The sequence below is a fragment of the Bolinopsis microptera genome, chromosome 13 (genome assembly GCF_026151205.1).
Source record: "Bolinopsis microptera isolate Bmic1 chromosome 13, MBARI_Bmic_1.0, whole genome shotgun sequence".
Taxonomy (NCBI): Eukaryota; Metazoa; Ctenophora; class Tentaculata; order Lobata; family Bolinopsidae; genus Bolinopsis; species Bolinopsis microptera.
The window spans coordinates 10,815,809-10,832,746 of NC_087084.1; the positions used below are offsets into that span (position 1 = coordinate 10,815,809).

General features: G+C 37.8%; 1 protein-coding gene across 1 annotated transcript; it reads left to right on the plus strand.

Moving 5' to 3' along the window:
• Window positions 1-9,062: 9,062 nt before the first annotated feature.
• LOC134824778 (putative nuclease HARBI1) lies at window positions 9,063-10,950 on the plus strand. The gene is made up of 2 exons (XM_063836754.1): window positions 9,063-10,183; window positions 10,344-10,950. The coding sequence occupies exons 1-2, from the start codon at window positions 9,063-9,065 to the stop codon at window positions 10,354-10,356; spliced, it is 1,134 nt and encodes a 377-aa protein (XP_063692824.1). The 3' UTR covers window positions 10,357-10,950.
• Window positions 10,951-16,938: the final 5,988 nt, after the last annotated feature.

Genomic DNA, 16,938 nt, shown 5'->3' on the forward strand with positions numbered 1-16,938 from the left:
TCTCTAGTATCTATGAAAGAGACTAATGAGACACCACTACATCATATATAATCACCCCTTCACAACATCATCTCCAGCTGAAGACGATTTACACACGTATTTTTAATATAATCCCCCTCCAGGACTAATGAGAAGTGTTCCTCCTTTTATAAGTATAAGGAAAGAAATGGAACTGATTTATCAGGATTTACAAGTATAACTTTAGAGAAAGAGAAAATGATGAAGAGGCCCAAACACTGAATGACATACCAATCAGAAAGTTAGAGTCGAAATGTTACAGACCTTATTTTCTTGTCCACTCTATGAACCATAATTACCTCCAATAACCCGTTGCTAGGAAATATCAAGGATACGACACCGTTCATTATGAGAGTAGAATAATAAATGAGCTTTCGTACTAAAGACAAGTTCCTTCCAAAGAGACAGAAACCATTTCAGTCTTCAGACTTCATGTTTAGACTTCATGCTTAGACTTATTACCCTGACTTCAGACTTCATGCCCTCTAGAAAACGGATCTTTCTTCCCGAGTTCTCTGAATCAGTTTAAGCAGACAGTTTAGTATTATGAAAGTGTTTCGTCTATTAGTCAAATGGTCGTCCAAGAATATGCTAATTGTAGTAAGTGCTTGTTTAAATTTCCATCGCATTCTGATGTATGTGACGTTTAGCTAGATAGAACAAATACTCTATCACGAACCAATAACAATGTATGCAAACCAAACAACGGGTTAAAAACACAAATTAGCCGGATATCCGGCAGATGTTTAAACTTTAAAACAAAAATCCTGCAAAGAGTGATGTGGTAACATTGTTATATTTCAATATTTGGTAAAGAGCATCATGACGGCCCTCGACGGAAACAGCTAAGGTATAAAACAGCATGAAACAAGTAACCAATTTGAAGGAGGAAGTAAGGAGTACTTATTTAGTGATACCTACAAAATATCATGACCACGTTTAAAACAAGTAGACTAATGTGACGAATGTGACCGAGTGTAGAAGACAACAGATCCTAATATCTGGTGACGTAACGCAAAGTATTTTCAACAAGCACAAATCACACACGTCACAAGTCTGCCTCTACTTCTAAAAATACCAAAAATCGTCTAGAAAATGCGGAAATAAATAGAAAATAAAGATAAAATTCACCGCAGCCTGTCAAACTTAGGTTTTACAATGCATTTAAATGGCAGGTAAGTCGATTTAACTGATAAAAGTATTGTCATATGAGAGCTATTTGACAGATTTACAATCAAAATCGATAGATATTTTAAACTAAAATGAGATGTTTCAAAGTTTCAAAAGTATGGGAGGCTTGTTTACGATTGTTTGAAATGAAAATATCACATTCATATATCACCATGTTTGAAATGAATGGAGTTTTTGGTTTGAGGCTTATGCCGCCCTGATAATGCAAATTTTGGTTTTGAAAGTCGGATTTTAATTTTTGTTTGCAATATAATTGATTTATCCTCAATATAGGAGTAGATATTAGGGAACAACAATAACCAACAACTAACCAACAACTAACCAAAAATTAACCAAAAACTAAGGTACTGTGACTGTGACTGTGACTGTGACTGTGACTGTGACTGTGACTGTGACTGTGACTGTGACTGTTTTGACCATGTGCCTTATAATTAACTTCCTTTGACATTAAATCTCAAAAAATTCATCATAAATTCTGCCATAGATCCTTAATTTATCAATACATCACTACCAATCGAGCACAGTATTTAATTTTAAAAATTTATAAATGTAAATGAGTTATAATTCCAAACATTTCGTTAATGTTAACTTAGTGTAAACGAATATTGATTAGATGACAATGTTAAACAGTTGGTTCATGTTTACTAACAACTTGTTTGTGAGTTTGATAACTATGACTCCTTATCTTAATATACAATATATATAATAACATCTATAAACAAAAGAGCACATAAAGAGGCTCAGCAAAGTGCTGGCCTATTTACGCTTTCGAAGACTCCTTCGTTCAATATGTCTCAAAGTAAATAAACTCCTCCATCCTACTCTATCTCTTGCTAAGTTCACTAAGTTGGTAAAATCATCTTCGTTTTTCAAATAAATTTGTCTCTTAAATAGGTCCTTTTTCACAATAATATCATACAAATTAGTCCTGTGTCTACCCACTCGTCCCTTTAGCGTTTGACATCCTAGTGTAGCAAATAACAGAGACTGGTAGGCAGGCGTGTCGTTGTCACTGCGTAGAACATGACCTAGCATTGTCCACCTTGCCTTTCCCACTCTCTCGGAAAGGGGCCTGGTCTGGGTACGAGCGTAGAGGGCCTTGTTGGATATTGAGCTAGGCCAATAGATGTGTAGGATGCGCTTGAGGTGCTTTCTCTGAACAAAATCTACAGACTCTATACAATATACAGTATATAAAGCGAGACGATAACTATTCTTTGGCAGTTTATTATTTAGCTTTCTAGCAGTATATATTTTGTTTTCTATATTCTTTCAGACTTTTACTTAAGTCTAGTTATACATTACTTTATCATATTTTATCGAACTAAGGTGTAGTATTGCCAGATCCCAGTTCATTTTGTAACGGAGTTTTATATTAACAGGAAACGATGTAACAGAGTCGATATATTTTAATGTTGCCATGGGGTGGCAAGTCCCCATACATCGTGGTCCAGTAGTTTCATTGCGTCCTAATATATATATTTATCCGTACCATTTTACTGACACCACGGCATCAACGTTAGCACGACTTTCCGCAAAAACCGTAAAAGATATACAACTTAAACGTTTTTGACTGGTTCAAATGCTTTAAGTTTAATGGCCTTCAAATCAGCATGAAAAAATAAATAATTGACCAAAGAATAAGAATTTTAGTGCCCAAAATGTGGACCCCCAAGTGGTGTCAAAAACACGAATTAAAATTAAATAGGTAATAATTATTTTAAGATTTTAGTCTCTTGAGTCTTGACACCACGAGACTAATTATTAGAATGTACTAGAAAAGCCCTGTAAGTGCGCCGTAATAAAGTTTATTAATAAAACCACAGTTCTCATTACCTAACTGTGGTTGTTTGTTTGTTTGTAGAACCCGTCCCCAATCTCGTATTGGATAATGACTAAACTCAGTTCTGAAATCTGAGTGTGAATACGGGTGGTACCTGCAAGCAAGGACAAAAGAAAATCACAATTATTTTGGCTAAAAATCGCGGCACCGCGACAAGCGGTCCACTGTTCAATAACAAGCAAAACACAAATCAATAACTATAGATCCGACGACGTTTGTGACAAGTATCTAACAAGTGACAATCAATAACAACACTGATTTCACCTACTGCACGATTTCATAATCCACTGTATGTCTAGTGGTCAAGTTAATGTCTAATGGTCAATTTTATGTCTAGTGGTCAAGTTTTATATGTCTAGTGGTCAACTTTATGTCTAGTGGTCAAGTCTTTGCCTTTTTAGCGTTTGCTATCTTATTTATTTTTGCATATTGAGCTGCTGAGTGCTGTGTTAACTGTTGCCGATCGGGAGATACTTGAGGAATGAAGATCGAGGGACAATAGTCTTAGTCTTACATTCTATTAGTTCACAGTTCACACACTACACATTCTCGACAATTTCGATCCAGTCCCATACTATTACCTTATAACTACACGCTACACAGTACACGTTCTTAAATGATATCAATAAATTTCTAAACGCACTCCATGCCATGTGATGATCGGAAAGGGGAGTTCTGCCTTCAGAGGTACGTATCGAGGATGACTCGAACCGAACATTTTATCAAGTTTTTTTTGTAACTACTTTTGTTCACGATTCATGCTATCCTGATCATTATTAGCCGAAAATGTTTTTTCGATTTTCGAAGTCCGTACCTACATTCGGAAGTGTGTGGACTGTGGACGTGCTCGGTTCCATACCTATTCTTATAGAGAACGTGATATTTGACCAGCAGATTTAAAGGAAAATACGCGATTTGTCGCAGCGAGAACTTTAAAAATCGCGATATGTCGCGAGGATCTGAGAAAATCACAATTTGTCGCGGCAAACGTAAAAAATCGCGATTTGTCGCGGAGAATGAGGAAAATCGCGATTCCGCACGTGCCGCGGTTTTCTTTTGTCCTTGCCTGCAAGTGTATTCATTAAGTTAGTGATTAAGCATTTGGAATTGGAGTCCTGTAAAACTGCAGTTACAATTATAGAATTATGTGCTAGAGTATTTTCAGTAATTGCGATCGATATCGGATACATAGTTCCAAAATTTAAATCTCCAACTTTCTGCACAATGTACTGGAATGTTTTTTAAGTGGAATAGGAATAAAATCAACGATTTAATCTTTAGGAAAGTAAAATTAATTCCCTGGTTTCTTAGTCATGAGCTTCAAAGTATGTAACGTCGATACCAAACCGATTAATGATTATTGACTTTGAGCGATGATAGCTAAGTAGTTGACTCCTGGGTTGCATAATTTTCCTGATTCCTCAGTTTTTTAATGTGGTTTTTGTTCTTGTTCAGTTCTGTCCATATTTACTCGTGTTAAGTTTTTTAGTGTCATGTTGTCCTCAAATTATTTGTTACGACTTACGCGACTTATGCTGGTTCAGGAAGGAAATCATGAGGTGGCCCCACGTGTTTTAATCATGTGATGCAGGCACGTGAAATATCGTAGGGGAGCGGACGATATAATATTTAAATAATGAGAGGGACGATAATAAGATAAATAATTTAAATAGTTCACAAAAATATAAATATTCTATTGTATCAAATGCATATCAGATGTATATATCAGTATCTATATCCTCATATCATAAGCATTAAATAGCCATTACCCCATGTAGCAATGGTTATTTTAACACGTCTGCAGTTCCTGTGACGCTCCCTTAGAAGCCTCCCTTCTTAATATTAGTTTTATATAATACTAATGTTAATGAGGCGTCCTAAAAATGGTTATTCAATATCCATTTGTTAAGCACGTTTATGTTAATGTCTAAGTTAAAATCGGTAGCCCTTTTTTTGGGAAGCCCTGGATGATGCTTTGGATTCTTGATGAGATTCTTTTTATTTTTGACAAACTAAGTTCGATGTTGTATTAAAGTATTAACGTGATAGACGACCTAATTATCTTTGGGTATAGGACACAAAAACCGTCCTGAATGATGGTTGTTTTAACTGAGAGGATTGATGGTTTGAAATTGAGTGTACACACCTCAGTGATTAATTCGTCTTGCGTCTGCCTAAAAGTAAAACTCGTCTTGGAACGTATTAACTACATGAATCACATTAACATGGACAAACGGATATTGTTACGGTTTTTTGGTTCCACCCTCGTGTCCATGCTAAAATGATTGATGTGATTCGCTCTCGTGTCTACTTTTTTAGGAAAGTACCGCCCTGGGTGTCCTCCACGAAAGTTATATCGTAAGTTATATCGTATACTCTAAGATCGATCGTAACTTTACGATCGCGCCTAAAAAGTGTCCACGAAACATTTTGTACTCTGAGATCATGTAATTTAATTTATTTTGCCTCCGGAATTTTGTCCACGAAACTCAATTCAAGGTTGATCGTAGAGCAAATTGTTTTATCACGTGACGCAGTACAATGTACATTGACCAATAGCAGATTCGCAACACAAGTTAATTCACGCAGTCGGAACGCGTAGCTCTTCCTGCTAAACTGTCCAAAGCAAGGATTTCCACCTTGCTGAGAGGGGGCACCGAGCTGGCGCCACAGACAGTCTTTCGCTGCTCGGTGCTCCTTTTCAATGTTGCGAAGCTTGGTCCTAGCAAAGCATGATTTTCGATCCAAATTCCTCCCTAACATCCCACCATTCTCTGTCTCCTTTACCGTTGATCGCGTTCACCGACTTCGTTATTAGTAACCACAATTTCTCCTTTGCCTCGCTGGTTACAGTATAGGGGTAAATCGACCTTTGATGATAGCTGTGTTCTTCCCCGCCTCCTGCATAATAACTTGCACCTCCTCCGAGGTCAAGGTCAAAAGGAAATCACGGCACCTGCAGAATCGCGATTTTTCCCACTCTCCGCGACAAATCGCAATTTTAGACGTTTGCCGAGACAAATCGCAATTTTTGACGTTTGCCGAGACAAATCGCGATTTTCTCAGATTCTCGCGACAAATCGCAATAATTCCAGTTCTCTGAGGATAAAATGTGCGCATTCTCTTTTGAGTCCGAGGGCCAAATAACAGTATGACGTTCTTTATAATTATATTTATATGGAACTAATCACATCCACAGCCTTCCGAATGTAGGTACGGACCGAAAAAGTATTTTCGGCTCAAAATGATCAGTTTAGCATGAAACATGAACAAAAGTAGTACCTCAATATGTAAGTTACTCTCCTTGTTTCTATATAAACATAACTTTTATAATAATTATAATTCTTACGTATAATATAGTAATTATTAAACTTAAAGCAAGCTTCTAAATTCTACATTATCACTAAAAGCCGCACAGACTTACTATCTATACACTTACCTGGGTGTCCTCCACGAAAGTTATATCGTAAGTTATATCGTGTACTCTAAGATCGATCGTAACTTTACGATCGCGCCTAAAAAGTGTCCACGAAACATTTTGTAATCTGAGATCATGTAAATCAATTTAATTAGCCTCCGGAATCTTGTCCACGAAACTCAGTTCAAGGTTGATCGTAGAGCAAATTGTTTTATCACGTGACGCGGTACATTGACCAATAGGAGATTCGCAACACAAGTTAATTCACGCAGTCGGAACGCGCAGCTCTTGTATAACGCCATTTTAATCATAAATTGAACTCGTTTTGCGTTGTGTTAATAGAATTGATGGCGGTCTTTATTTCTTGTTCTTACTTTATTTCAAGTGTATCTAATGTAATTCTATCAAGTTTATTGATGTGTTATAAAATGTAATTTAAATCGTTTTAAATCATTCATCAAGAGCTAGAGACAAAAATAAACAAGTATGTTACAACAATATAAAATAATATGATAAATTCCATGCGTACCATGTAACTTAACTGTAAGATTAAAGATTATATATACCATAATAGATCAAACGTTTATAATTATATGCTCAGTCACTGAGATATGTACAACTACCACAATGAAATGTATTTCACTGATCGTTTATTTTTCGCTCGTTGCAGTCTAAGCATGCCTTCCTGGATGTCGTTTGTCCGTTTCTGTTCTGCCAGCAACTGCTTAAACTCGTCGTTTCGGACGTCTCTTGTCACCGTTCTGCTTGAGCGGATCGAGCCAGTTGTAGCTCTAGCAGGAGGATTCTGAGAGGAGGTTTGTGTGGCTAGTGGAGAGGGTTGCAGTTGAAAGGAGGATGGTGGTGTTGATAGAGAGAAGGGACTCTGAATAGAGGAGTCGGGGGAGGGAATCGGGGTGCTGGATCTCGGGGTGCTGGATCTCGGGTTTCTGTTCAGGTCAAAGGATATTTCCGAGTCGTTACTGTCGTTTAGCACCAGGTTTGAGTGAGCTATCAAACTTCCAATGATTCCACAAGAACGTGACACATCTGCAGTGTCGATTCCTCCTGGAATACCCCGAACAGTTGTTCCTGATATACTGTCCAAAGCAAGGGTTTCCACCTTGCTGAGAGGGGGGGCTGAGCTGGCGCCACCACCAGTCTTTCGCTGCTCCTTTTCAATGTTGCGAAGCTTGGACCTAGCAGAGCATGAAGTGTCGATCCATTTCTTCCTAACATCCTTCCATTCTCTGTCTCCTTTACCGTTGATCGCGTTCACCGACTTAGTTATTGCTAACCACAATTTCTCCTTTGCCTCGCTGGTTATAGTAGGCGTGAATCGGCCTTTGATAATAGCTGTGTTCTTCCCCGCTTCCTGCATAATAACTTGCACCTCCTCCGAGGTGAAGTTCCGTGCTCGTTCCTTCTTGACAACTGCAGTTACGGGCTCCGCCTTCTGTTTCTTTCTTTTCCTTTTCCCTAGTGAGGCATTGATGATGGTTATCGGCGGGGTTATTCCATTATCCGAAGTAGTGAGGTCGCCATCTGATGTAATTCTAGCGAGTTCAGTGTCTAAAGTAGCGAGGTCAGCGTCTAAAGTAGTTAGGTCAGTGTCCAAAGGAGGTCCTGTCGAATCCGATGAGATCTGTTCAGTATTGGATGAGGAAGGCCGGTCTATAGGATCAGAAGGTGGAGTAATAGCGGTAATATCAGATACGGTCTGCATGATGAAGGTTGATAACTGATAATTATAACAGAAAACAAATTTGAGCGAAGAACGGGCGGGCGGGATAGATTCTGATAATCCCGGCTCCTGCTGTTAGTTTTTTCCCGCTTAAATTACCCCGGCACAGTTTCTATAATGGACAGAATTTTAAACGTGTGGACTTCACTATTTTATGTAATACCAGTATTTAATTACCGGAGTTAATTATTTAGCTCTTTCCATTCATATACTCACTTTATCGTCTATCATGAGGCATGGTTTGTAGTTATTATCTCACGATCACCATTTATCCCCTTATAGTAGTTTAATTTCCTCATGTTACTTTGCTAAGTACTTTTCTCGGTAGCACATTATACAATTAGATCCATTTTAGACCTTCTTGACTTTAACCTCATGGTTGTGGCACTTAATTCTAGGATGTTTAAGTCATTAACAGTTTTTCTTCCGGTTTTTATGGTCTGCCAAACGTTCACTCAGCACCTGTACTGATTACCAGCATAGTTAATCACTAATCTCCATCTCTTTGTTTTTCCCAGCCGCTAATCTGTAGCTCACTTTTCAATCGACCCAGTTTAGACCTCACGTCTAAGCTCTCTAAACCAAACCAAACCAAACCAAATTCAGTGTGTGTGATTTTGCTTACATTACTTGAATTCTTACATTACTTCCAGGATCAGTTCCAGCACTTTCTGAGTTGATTACCTATTATAATTATTATATATATATATTTCTCTTTCATATATATATATTGTATATATATAATAAGGAATTTTAACTAATAAATACACATATGACTATAATTTATGACACCACACTCCCTCAACAATCAACTTAATTTATTTGCATTTAAGGAATTCACGAAATCAATAATGGCATTTTATCATTGGTATAGCAACAGGGTCACCGTCCAGAGCCATCCGGTCGTCAGTCGAACTCATCAGTCTGTTACTGACTTTCTTGACCGCTCTACTGATACTTCAATAATAGATAATTTTCGTTTAGACAAAGTCGGAATCCATCATTTCGCAGAAAAAATCAGAAAACACGAGTTGATTGAGCGGAAGACTCAATCTGGCCTCCCTGTTGAGACTCAGCTCATGGTTGCCCTTAGCTTCTATTCCTCTGGCAACTCACTTCGCTCACTTCGCAGCACTGCCGACCTCAAACTGTCACTTGGTTCTGTCGAGAATTGTGTAAAGAATGTTTCGGTTGCCTTGTCGTCATTGGCGAGTGAGTATATCACTAACTCGTGGGAAACAAGCTCGGTTGTTGCGACTAAACAAGGTTTCCTGGATTATGGTGGGTTTCCAGGGTGTCTTGGGGCAATTGATGGGACTAAGATAAAGATAAGAGCCCCGTCAGTTGACGAAGATGCGTATGTGGGTCGGCATCCCGGACACTACATTAACTGTCAGGCAATTTGTGACCATAGATTAAAGTTTTTGGAAGCATCTGTTCGGTGGCCTGCGAGCGTAAATGATTCTACAATATGGGAGCATTGCTCTTTCAGAGAAGAACTGGGGCTTTTCCTCGCTTCAAAACCCTCTGACTACCAAGGTTGGCTCATTGGGGATTCGGGGTATGCTCAGAGAGAAGAAATGATGATACCGTATCTTGAACCGGACTCCACGGCAAAGGTAAAATATAATGGACGCCACAAGAAGTCTCGGTGTGTAATTGAGCGGGCATTTGGGGCACTAAAATCTCGCTTCAGATGCCTCTGCAAGGAGAGTGGGGGTGCCCTGATGTTTGCACCTGATATGGCATGCGCTATAATCGTGAGCTGCATGGTGTTGCATAATTATTGCATTGAGCGGAATTTCCCGATGACAACTTCAGAGCATGTGAAGAAGAGCATAGAACTTGAGAACATTGCTAATGTGTCGATCCGACCACCACCTACTATCTCACAATCCGATAAGACGCTCAGCATCCGCGGGATCGTGGCAAGAAACAAACTAATGGTTACTCACTTCAGCTCCAAGAAAAGGTTAATTTCAATACACCTTTAAGTTTAATATAATTGTATTTTATTTGATGACTATAACACATCATATCACATGGTTCAAAATAACCATATTTCTATGAAAATTCGACAAAATATTAATCATGGTAAAATTTTTACTATCTACTAATAAATTTACGCGCAGGGTCAGGCAGTGACAAAGCGACAGTGGCAGTGCAGCAGACTGATACTTGAGCAATTAGTACAGCACAGAGTCAGAATGATTATTCTTTGGTTAAATGCGCAATTATATTTTGTTAACTGTGAGGTCATCATATTTTTATCATTACCCGTATGAGCAGAATGGTAATAATTTTTAATTTCGTTCAATGGGTATATTAGCATGTCCTCTATTGTTATTGAAATAATATAACTATAAACACTTTTATCCGATCACAGACTATTTTGATCAGTACCATTTAAAGTCATTAAACGTTTAAGAATATAGGAAGAAGATTCGGTAATAGCGTAATATCGACCTCTAAGTTGATCGTAAGTCCCTAAAAGTTGACAAATAGGTGTCGTGAGTTATATCGTAAGTGGCCATTTCTACGATCAACCAAAAGTTCAACTTACGATCAAATTTTGAATCTACGATCGCGTGATTCACCTCACGCAACCATCACGCTCCTTATTTGGGTTAATAAGGTGGTAGTAGGATATCATATGTAGATCGTAAAGTTATATCGTAAGTAGCTAAAGTTCAATCGTAAGGCTTAAATCGATTAACGTTTCGTGGACAGATTGATAGTAACTTTGACAGTGGATGTCTCACGATCGTAAATATTACAGCCTAAGTTTGATCGTAACTGCTTCGTGGAGGACACCCTGGGGACCCAAGGCTATTATATGTATTTATGTTCATAATCACATAGAGATTATCGAGTAGAGATTCGTCAGAGCGCCGCCAGCACAGTAATCTAATTCTACACACAAAGCAACTAGCAATTGTCATTACCCTAATCCTATGAACCAGTGCATCCCTAATTCATAAAGTCATAATTCGTGTAACGATGAAAAAAACTTAGGCTCTTGGGCTTCGTCAGAGTTTGTGGGCACTATACCGAAAAAAACCAGCCACGAACCTCTTACCGTTTTCTAACTTGACAATAATCAATCGTAGGCATCATGAAGAAGAGTCTGTTTAGATCTTAACACTACTAATACTATAGCTGATCAGTACACACTAATTCTAAAGATTATTAATATAGATGTTATTGTTTTTCCTGACGAGCCTGTCGCTCCCTAATCTAACTAGACTTACAAGCTAGTTACCGAATTTATGACATCTAACTTAGCTCTGCAAATACATTATCAATATCTTTCGCCGCAAATTCACCGCGATTTTGCCTAGTTTGACTTGTCGCGGCAAATAATTTCGCGTTCAACACCGTTACCATGGTTATTATGCAACCTTTTACTTTTTACCTAATTTGCACGTGGGCGATCGTACAGACAAAAAAAATAATTCTTTGAATTATAAGTAAGACTAGAAAGCCCGTGGTCACAGAAAGGAAGCTTATAGTATTCTTTGGTAGTCAGTTTTATCGCATCAAAAACTATGCGAGTATACAGCCCATTAAAATGTAGCTCTCACTCATCACTGAACACAACGTAATTACGGGTATATGCCTCACAGAATGGCCAAAAAAAGGAAGGTCTCTCAAAATCACAAAATACACTTTATTCCAGTTTTTATCTCATAAGAAGCTAAGTTGACACTCATATTTTTCTTCCCCGGGGTTGATTTAATCTCATAAACATCTTTTCTTTGAGAAAAATTGGCCGGAAAATCTTCCTCAAAAAAAACATGCCTCACAGAATGGCCAAATCTGAATTTCTATAATTTTTTGATGGAGATACTTTTTAAATTTCTATCACCACACGTTGTTAGAAAACCTATTAAGGAATGGGGAAATAACCTCAAACTCACGAAAAAACTGAGCTGCGAAAAATTATCTCACAAAAAAAAAGCCTCACAAAATGGACAAAAAAAATGAAAACGAGAAAATTCTATTTTTCTAAAACCTTTGGCTTTTGTTTCAGGCATGCTGCTGGTAGAAATATGCCTTGTTAACACCCCCATATATGTGAAATTTCTTAGAACTGAATAAAAAGGGCATAATTTGCTACACCAAAAATGGCTATTTTGTGAGGCGTTGTTCATATTCCCTGATTTCATGATTTATAACCTTCATTCGGCTAGATTGGGGTGTTATTGTATGATAAATAGCTTGTGAATACTTTAGACCATCAAAACTAACATGTCTACATCAATAAAAGGAGTTTTAAATTTTGGCCATTTTGTGAGGCATATTTTGGCCATTTTGTGAGGCGTGTAGCCATTTTAGCATTTTTTTGTGAGGCGTTGTTCATATTCCCTGATTTCATGATTTATAACCTTCATTCGGCTAGATTAGGGTGTTATTGTATGATAAATAGCTTGTGAATACTTTAGACCATCAAAACTAACATGTCTACATCAAAAAAAGGAGTTTTAAATTTTGGCCATTTTGTGAGGCATATTTTGGCCATTTTGTGAGGCGTGTAGCCATTTTAGCATTTTTTTTCTTCCTATATTGAACAATGTTCGTTTTGTTTGATTAACACTATTCTTTAAACATCTTCTGTCATACTGGTGCCAGAAGTTCTCACCAAAATGCAAACTTAGTTCAAAAATTTGAAAACAAATTTTCAGTGCTCAAAATTTCTACATAAACAGTCATATTTATGCCAGAAAATGTGGTCCTAGTTAATGATTTCACCACAGGAAGTGTTGCCAGAAGACTTTTGTTTCATATGGTATCCACAAAACCTACCAGTCTTATATAAAAAATTAGTTACAAAAACAATTTTAATTCTCCTGTTTGCCACTCAGTTCTGGTCTAGCTAACAGGAAAATATATTGATATCCGACTGTTTTTGATTCAGTAGCCAAATCTCTAGACCTAGTAACCGGTACTCGGTTACTAGTCTTTTGTGATAATATAAAGTGTGCGTATGTGGTAGATATTTATAAAGCGTACTCTACAATCTAGATCTATAAAACCGAGTACGAGTTAATAGTTATACGTTAGTCTTTTATCTCTTCGCTAAGTCTACAATTCTGCTACCTAACAATTGACTTACGAGAATAAGGACAATTAAATGTTCATAGATGTTCATTAATAATTATCAGTTGGGGAAATTGAGATTTCAAAAAGTTTATTTTCATGAATTTTTGTTTTTGATAATCACTGACGTTCACTGTTCACTACAACTAAGAAAAAAAGAGAAAAAATTCGGATTTTTGATGGTTTTGAATGCCTTCTAGGGATCATATTAATCATTAATGTCCGTTCATAATTATGTCCGTTCATTTAATGTCCGTCCAAATAAGGTCCGATAAGGTATTTATATAATATAATATAGATTATAGTTTGCAAATAGTGCAATCTCATACCTGCCTACAATTATTTTATGTGCAGCAAATTTGGAGTAAAAAACACCGCAATTAACCTAAATAACCTGTACAATTAGGCATTAGCCAAATTTGAAGCATTTTGGTAGTGGTACTCTTAGGTTGGAATATTCAACACAGTAGTATATAACGTTGCAATACACGATTTTTTAGTTTCATATATCTAATAACTTACAAGGTGAATGTATTACACCGAGTTTCCCAACAACTGAAGCAGAACATTCTAGAATTAACCTCATAGAAGATAGATTGGCAGACACTGGAGATCTAAATGTAGCTTACGAGGAGTTATTCATTCGCCAAGATTCATCCTCTTTTGTTATTTCTCAATTATCGATATTGTTACTTGCCATCTGGTAATTATTGTATATATATATATATATATATATGAAAAAACCGCTTTTTTTATTGTGTAGAAGTTCAGCAATGAAATATATATATATATATAATATTGATAATATAGGGGTCCTGGGGTCCGGACTCTGCGGCGTAAGACTCTTCGGCGTACGACTCTACGGCGGGTTTATAGGGTTAGGGTTAGGGTTAAGATTATGGTTAGGGTTGGGGTTAGGGTTAGAGTTAGGGTTAGAGTCTTACGCCGTAAAGTCCTGGACCGGCGGACCCACATTTGGCTCAACAAAGCGCGTATCTTTAAATAAAGTGAACTTTATTTTTTACTGTTACCGTTCAACATGAGCATTTCAATTTATTCGTTCGCTTGTTTTAAAACTGTTGTCAGTTTGTTCGAGTATAACAGTTATATATTTGCATTGAATGGAGAGTTAATTTTAGTTGTAATAATTTAAATTTTCAGACCAGAGTCCAGAACTATTTGTCCATGGCAGAAGGTCGTAAACATAACCGAAAGATAGATAAACTGTTCAAAACTCTCCTTTTTTGGACTCTTGTCTTTGTTGGTTTTATCCTCTTCTTGAAACCAAACGTTGGGTATATTATTACCAGCGAATATTCAAAAGGCAGTGTTACCAATGATCTTCATCTCACTCCACCTTCTCACCAGTGGATCGAACAGCAAATAAACCGGACTATGGCTATGTTAAACTATGAGTATGAAGCTCTCAGTCCACCCAACATGTGGATATGCAGGAATCCAAGACAAACTTACTATTTCCCTAAAATCAAGACCATATTTACAGGCATCCCCAAATCCGGGTCTTCAAACTGGAAAGAGTTCCTAATGAGAGCGGAAGGTATCTTGAATGTGAGTTTAGGATCAAGTCAAGTCAATACCATTCACAGGTTGTATTCCAATCAGTTCCGGTTAGGCCGAGGCGCTCATTCAAAAGCTGATGACGTTAACAAGGCAGTTACAAGAGGTGAAAATATTTTCAGTTTTGCAGTGGTTCGCAACCCCTGGACCAGGTTAGTCTCTGGGTACAGAGACAAACTGTCCGGCGAGGCGACACCTGGGAGACCTGCTTTTCCAGCAATAGCCCGGATGATAGCACATGAGATGGACCTGCAAGATAACATGACCAATAGCGGAACACACCCCACTTTTAACCAGTATCTGAGATGGCTGGTGGACAATCCTAATATGTTAAATGACCACTTTACACCCCAGCACCTCCAACTGTGCATCCCTTCAGCTAGATACGACTACGTCATACCTTTAGAGTACAGCGGTGTTCTCAACAAGGACATTAACCAGAAGATAAACACTACTCTGCAGCTGTCTGGTGCATATGACTCTGTTAGTGATCCTAGATTGCAGTCCTCAGCTGTTCTGGCCAGGGAGTGGCTATCTCAACAGGATCACCAGGTCATTGATAGGTTGTACCACATTTACAAAGCGGATTTCGCTTTAATGGACTACAGCAACTTCTCCCACCCTGATTTTCCTTTACCGATGCATAGAAAGTAAAATAATTTCCTTTGCTCACTTTGGCATGAAGAAAGTTTTGGCATGTATACTTTTAGCCAACTTTGGGGATTTTTATTGCAAAAATGGCGCTCAATAATTATTGTAACTGTATATTGATTTAACTGCTCAAGTTCCTTCTATTACCTGCCTACAATTATTCTATGTGCAGCAAATTTGGAGGAAAAATACCGCAATTAACCTGTACAATTAGGCATGAGTCAAATTTGAAGCATTTAGGTACTCTCAGGTTTCAATATTCAACACCGTTGTATATAACGTTACAATACACGATTGTTTAGTTTCATACATCTAATAACTTACAAGGTGAATGTATTACACCGAGTTTCCCAACAATTCAAGCAGAACATTCTAGAATTAACCACATAGAAGGTAGATTGGCAGCCATGATGAGCTAATAGAGATAATATAAGATGAGCTGGCGATGAGCATACATGAGCAACATTAGATTCCAACAACAACAGCAACATTAGATTCCAAGAACAACAGCAACATTAGATTCCAACACTATGTGTGTGTCCATGACAAAGGCATGTCGCCGAAATGTCGACATCTTATTTGTTTTGAAACACTGAGTGGAGATTCTCACTTCATCACCAACTATCAACAAAATATAATTGTATATTAATTTAACTGCTCAAGTTCCTTCTATTATCTTATCATTGACTCTTATTTTTTAAATTATGGTCGTGTTGAGGGTTTCATTCCATAACGAGAAAGAAAACCTGAGACGTTCCGCACTCCTTTGATGTGATGCATAGTGAAGTTGAAGGCTGCTAGCTCCTGTAATCGTCGTATCACCGTGGGGTTAGCTTTGAATATAGTGTCCAGGTGGAGGAGACTCTTGCAGTCGGTAATCACTTTAAATGTCTTAGCTCCTCTAAGATAGACATCCCAGTGTTTCAAAATTGTCTTCAGTGTTTCAAACTTGCACATAACGACTCCAATTCAAGCTTTGTTGGACCCCATTATCTCTTGTGTTGAGGAACTGTATGCTTAATAGATCTGATTGCTAACAATACTCATATAATTATAATGGTTAATAAATGCAACTGATAATTCAGGGGGATATAAAACCATCCGCGTAACGGTTAAATTGAGGATGTTACATATCGCCAAAGATTGTCCTTTCCTCGCGTTTTAATTGCTTACCAATTACTTGTTTGTGAATTGTGAGTTTAGTAACTATAATCCTTAACTATAGTTATCTTATTCTATAGTTAACTATCGGGGAGTGCACAGGAGAAACCTAATCCTGTGAAAGCATCCAACTACTCGTGTGCACGTGGTAGTGCACGTGGTAGTGCACGTGGTGGTGCACGTGGACGTGCACGTGGTAGTGCACGTGGTAGTGCACGTGGTGGTGCACGTGGACGT